General features: G+C 50.6%; 1 protein-coding gene across 1 annotated transcript; it reads left to right on the forward strand.

Moving 5' to 3' along the window:
- The first annotated feature begins 536 nt into the window (after window positions 1-536).
- Window positions 537-4,414, forward strand: LOC129383842 (uncharacterized). Its single transcript, XM_055068768.2, has 3 exons — window positions 537-709; window positions 1,240-1,398; window positions 4,184-4,414. The coding sequence occupies exons 1-3, from the start codon at window positions 635-637 to the stop codon at window positions 4,286-4,288; spliced, it is 339 nt and encodes a 112-aa protein (XP_054924743.2). The 5' UTR covers window positions 537-634; the 3' UTR covers window positions 4,289-4,414.
- The last annotated feature ends 1,122 nt before the right edge of the window (window positions 4,415-5,536 follow it).

The following is a 5,536-nucleotide window of genomic DNA, read 5'->3' on the forward strand; positions in this document are numbered from 1 at the left end:
CTGCTCAGCTACGTGGCCTTCTTCGAGCTGCTCGCAGTCATGTGGATATACGGTGCGCCCGTGGGCTGCGCTTTCGCGTAGAACAAGGCCTGGGGCGCTTTGAACCGTGACGTCACGCGGAAAGTCCCAGAGTCCGTGCATTTCAGTAGCACAATCCGAGAAAAAATTTGCACCCTTTGGAGCTTTGTTCTGTCCTCAAACAAAAATAGCCATCTGTCTTGCGCGTACTTAGTTTCCTTACGCTGCGCTCCCGATACTTTCTTGTCACGCGTGTATCTAAGCGTGACATGGCGTCTCTGAAAGGAAATTGGCGAGCGCGCTAAGTGTTAAACAAAGAAAATTCTGCTGAGATTCATGTTAAAATGGCAGAATTTCACTTCCCTGATCAGGGAGCGAGGAAACGGAGTGAATTAAAAAAATGAAAAAGCTGTTCGCAGGTGCCTTTATCGTCTTTCAGTTTGCTTTTGTGATTGACTGCAGCAAGAGTATACGCTCGCCCGGCTATCGCACAAGTTATCGGCAGTGCACACGGAAAGCGCGACGAACCTGCGTCGCGTGACGTGTGCAAACGACGTTTTCGTTTATTCGCGACTGTCCGATCGGCGCAGGCCTGGAGCACTTGAAGCTGGACGTGATGCTGATGCACGGCGAGCTGTCGGCGGTCAAGCTGGAGTGCGCCTGGTGCGTCGTCGTCCCCGCCGCTTTGGCCGTGAGTGCCACTCGGTTGCGCTGTCGTGCAACTGTACTGCTACCAACGGCTTGTTACTACCACTACTACTACTACAACTACTAATAGTCCTGGCGGTGGCGCCGACAAGAGTAGCAACAGCAGCTGAACAACACTGAGTAACTTTTTTTTTTCATTTGTTTTACGTGCCGCAACCACGATCTGGTAATGAGGCAGGGATATGGTGGGGGGTCTACAAATCTTAATGCACGGTACCACACGAGCGTTCTTGCGTTCCGCACCAATCGGAATGCGGCTGCCATGGAAAGTTAGCGCTGTGTGTGTGTGTGTGTGTGTGTGTGTGTGTGTGTGTGTGTGTGTGTGTGTGTCAAATGTGCCTTTCTGTTGTCGCTGTCAGACTGGCCTACCGCGGCGGGTAGGTCACGCGCCATGACGCCGACTTTGACGATATAATCTCTGGTGGTTTGTGGGCTCTGCAGCATTTCAGGCGCGCCAACAACAACAACGCGTCGCACCTCGCAAGTGTACACTGGACTGGCTCGCGTACGCAGGTGAGCCTGGTGACGAGCCTGCTCTCCGGCTGCAGCTCCCTGCGACTGGGTCCCATCCAGTTCCCGGTGCACGTGTGCTACGTCGGCTGGAGCCTCGTCATCGTCGGCGCCCTGCAGGTGCCGCTGTGGGCGGTGCTGGAGGCCATCCGGAACCAGGCCGTGAGTGGTATCAGCACAAACGGGCCGGCGGTGCGCGATCAGATGTGCGGTGGCTGACGCAGTTCTTCATAGGATATCAGGGCGCAGAGAAGGCGATCGAGACAGTGCTATAGAGATATCGACTGCCAGCTCGTAAAAGAAAATGACGTATTGGAGCGGTCGTCGTTCAAGAGTGCTCCAGTTCAGCTAACGAGGTTATATGTAAGTGCTGGTATAAGCGTGCTTCACCAGCAATGAAGTAACGAAGCCTCGTTGTCAGTTATCGTTCACGCATGAAATCGTAGCACTGGCAGAGCGGAGCGTTTTCGAACGACTGGCTTACGTAGCAAATCACAAGCAATTAACTACTTGTAATCGATTCCACCTAACTGCAATTTACCGATTACTTTTTTTTTTTACTCGGTAATGGCCACCGTAATTCAGAGACATTTTCAGTGCCGCATCATGCGAGCTAGCGAACTCGCATGAGCACTGCGGTGTTTTCGACTGTTCCCCAAAGCACGTACAGCCGCGTCCACGTCTGTGTAGAGCGCGCGAGCAGACAGCCTTGCTCTGCGGGGCGACACCGGCCGTGCGGCAGTTGCGAGATCTGACTGGGCCCAGCAGCATGCGCGGCCTGTAAATATACATGCAGACCTGCATTGCATTAGCGGCATCGTTTGGAGGGCCGTTGTTTAACCGATCGAATATGCGCGCTTCCTCAGGCCGCTCTCGGCATCTCCCTGCCAAAAGATTACGCATTTCAGCTGATAACACGCGCCCGACTCTCACAACAGACTATGCGCGCTTTCTTGCCGTTCCGATTAGGCGGCGGTACGAAAAAATTATAACGCCAACAACGGCGTGAAAGGAAAATCGAGGCGTCAATTTTTTGATGCCGTTTTCTGCCTGCCCTTGGCGCTTATAGATAGTGCGTTATATTGTATTTTGGCTCAAGATTATTTATTACAGGACGTGGCGTGTTCAGCCATTGGCGAAGAAGGGAAGCTTCAGCAAAGGGGAACCTCGGGAAGGAGGCAAAGTTTTAACCACAAGGCCCCTTGTGGAAACATTGTCCGAAGGCCGTAGCTTCTCCAGCAATGGCTGAACACGCCACGTCCTGCAATAAATAATGCCAAAATACAAAATAACGCATCATCTATAAGCGCCAAGGGCAGGCAGAAGACGGCATCAAAAAATTAACTCTTCGATTTTCTTTTCACGCCGTTGTTGGCGTTATAATTTTTTCGTATCACCGCCTAATCGGAACGGCCACAAAGCGCGCATACTTTGTTGTGAGAGACCGGCGCGTGTTATCAGCTGAAACGCGTAATCTTTTGGCACGGAGATGCCGAGAGCGTCCTGCATGAGGAAGCGCGCATATTCGGTTAAACAACGGCCCTCCAAACGTTGCCACTAATGCAATGCAGGTCTGCATGTATATTTACAGGCAGCGCATGCTGCTGGGCCCAGTCAGATCTCGCAACTGCCGCACGGTCGGTGTCGCCCCACAGAGCAAGGCCGTCTGCTCGCGCGCTCTACACATGCAGACGTGGACGCGGCTGTACATTGTGCTCCAACGAGCGTCAAATTCATGAATACTTTGTTTGGCGCAAAACAACAGACACAAGAAAGACGACAGAACAAAGCGCCTTGTCCTGTCGTCTTTCTTGTGTCTGTTGTTTTGCGCTAAACAAAGTATTCATGGGTTCGCACCAACTAGCCCGCCAACGCATTGTGCTGAGCGTCAAATTGTTCTGTTATGTATGACTCCTCCCGAAGCTAAAGCTAACCATGGCACTTGCCTCTTTTTCTTAACCGCGGACAACTTTTTGTGGCTATAAAAGCGAATCTGCACGAGTTGCGGTGTTGGTGTATACGATGTATAGCTCTCTGCGTCGTAATATTCGAAAGCCATTTTGTGTTACGAGTTTGTCATAAGTCTTTGAAGCGAGCTGCACGAGTACATAACAGTCAGTAGACGATGCTAATACTGTAAATTGCTTGTGAGAAATGAGCAAAACGTGTTGCATGTCTGCGACAATCACGCATGTGCCATAACCCGAGAGAAAGCTAAAGGAATAGAGGTTGACACTGTGACACGCGAATGTTACCTCTTCTTTTTCAAATTACATATGCTAGAGCAACCAAATACTTCTTTTGTTTTCATTAAACAAAGAAACAAAATATACGAACAACTCGACCGAGTCGAATCGCAACCCGATTTCCAGCCAACCTAGCTGCCAGCACGACAAACCTATCGCCCCGGAACCCCTCGAAAGGCGGGCACTTTTCAGGAAACACCTTCAGCTCCTGAATATGACTTATCAGGTGTCGCCAGGATGTTCTGCGAATATCACCTACTCGCTTCGTACAACGTACCAATACAGATAGACAGAATAGAACCACACTTGCGTTAGCAGCGCATGCGACGCCAGCGCCGCCGCTGCAGCACGTACTTTTCCAAGAGCTGACGTCACGCGCATGCGCCGAGGTCGATGCAGGAGTTCTACTTTGGCAAGCCACGTGATCCTCCCCCGGTTTGCGCGGCAGCTTGCTTATTCGGCACTGACCTTGAAAGCGCATTCTCCAGTACTTAATTAGAAATCAAACGCAGCGTGAGCTGCGAAAAAAGCTTAACACCCGTTTAGATGTCTAAAGTAACTGAAGGTTTTTTTTTCTTTTTTCGATGTGGATGCGAATCTTAAAACTAGCCGAAGCCCATATATTCTATGAACCCTTATACGGCACATGCGTGCCTACACCCACGTGTTCACAGGCCCGCTGTCGCTTGCGCTTTCTGTAGAAACTGGAGCAGTGTCTCGTTCCCGCGTCAACCATCGAGCTGGGCCTGGCGGCCATGTCGAGCTCGGAGCCGACGCAGTCGCCCACGGCACACCGCCGCTTCTGACTCTCGCCGCAGCTGTCAAACGGCTGCGCAGACTGGACCGGACCGCCGACCTTCGGGTTACATTTCGTTATATACTGATGATGGCGCACTAAAAGAGGTTGCGCGAGGAACGCGCTTTTTGTGGTGGATGGTCTCTGAGGGAAGTATATCTGCACCAGAAATTCATGTGCTATATGATCGATTCGCTGACATTGGTCGAAGAGATCTCGGGTACCACGAGAAACGCCGTATATATATATAGTGGTGATCTTCTGATTATATTGACCGCAGCTGGTGGCACTTTGGCGCAAATACAAGACACTGTACGCGAGCCTCTCTGCATTTCCACTCCATCGGGAATGCGACCGCCGTAGCACGAATTCGAACCCGCGACCTCGTGCACAGCAGGAGACACCAATGAGTCACTGCGGCGCTTCAAAGAACGCTTTTGCGGACAAAGGCTTCAGTGTGAGATGTTTGCAACCAAAATTTATATGCGCCGATTGATTGATTGATTGATTGATTGATTGATTGATTGATTGATTGATTGATTGATTGATTGATTGATTGATTGATTGATTGATTGATTGAGCGATCGATCAGAGGCGACAGCGCTGCGACGACACGAACTGCTGCTGCGGACGGCGGCGCAAGGTGAATTGATATGACCCAAAAAAAACTACTGCAGGTGGGGCGCCAGGTGCGATGACGACGTTCCGATCACTATAAGCCGTTATCGCTCTTTAGCGCATTATCCGTCCGCGCCGAACCATTATCAACCGTGATCGACCGTACTCCGGCGGCAGCTGGCTGGGTATGGCGCGACCGAGTGGGCCCTACATATCTTGAAAGCGATCTGCGGTGGGGACAGAATTCGCCGAGTGCTGATAGCTTCGTGTGCGCTGTGTTGTCACCGCTTAGTTTGCGTTGAAGCGAGAGGCATCACGAAGGTCCATTCGCTCGCTGCTGCAGGTCCCATCTTGAAACCTATACCGTGTTACGCGACGGATGGACGGGTTTCCTCGTTGGGTAGGCATAGAACTGATCACGCATTTAAAACTGGGCATAACGGAATAACGGAAATAACGAAGTAAGTGAACTTCCTCTTGAAATCCCCATAGAAATTGATATTGCATAATACACAATAATGGATATAGCAAAGTAATTGATATAACGAAGTAATTTTGCTACCGCCTACAACTTTTTGATAACGAGGTTTTACTATATAACCCACAGGATATTTCAACTATGACACAACTCAAAATACAA

This window comes from Dermacentor andersoni, chromosome 9 (assembly GCF_023375885.2).
Source record: "Dermacentor andersoni chromosome 9, qqDerAnde1_hic_scaffold, whole genome shotgun sequence".
Lineage (NCBI taxonomy): Eukaryota > Metazoa > Arthropoda > Arachnida > Ixodida > Ixodidae > Dermacentor > Dermacentor andersoni.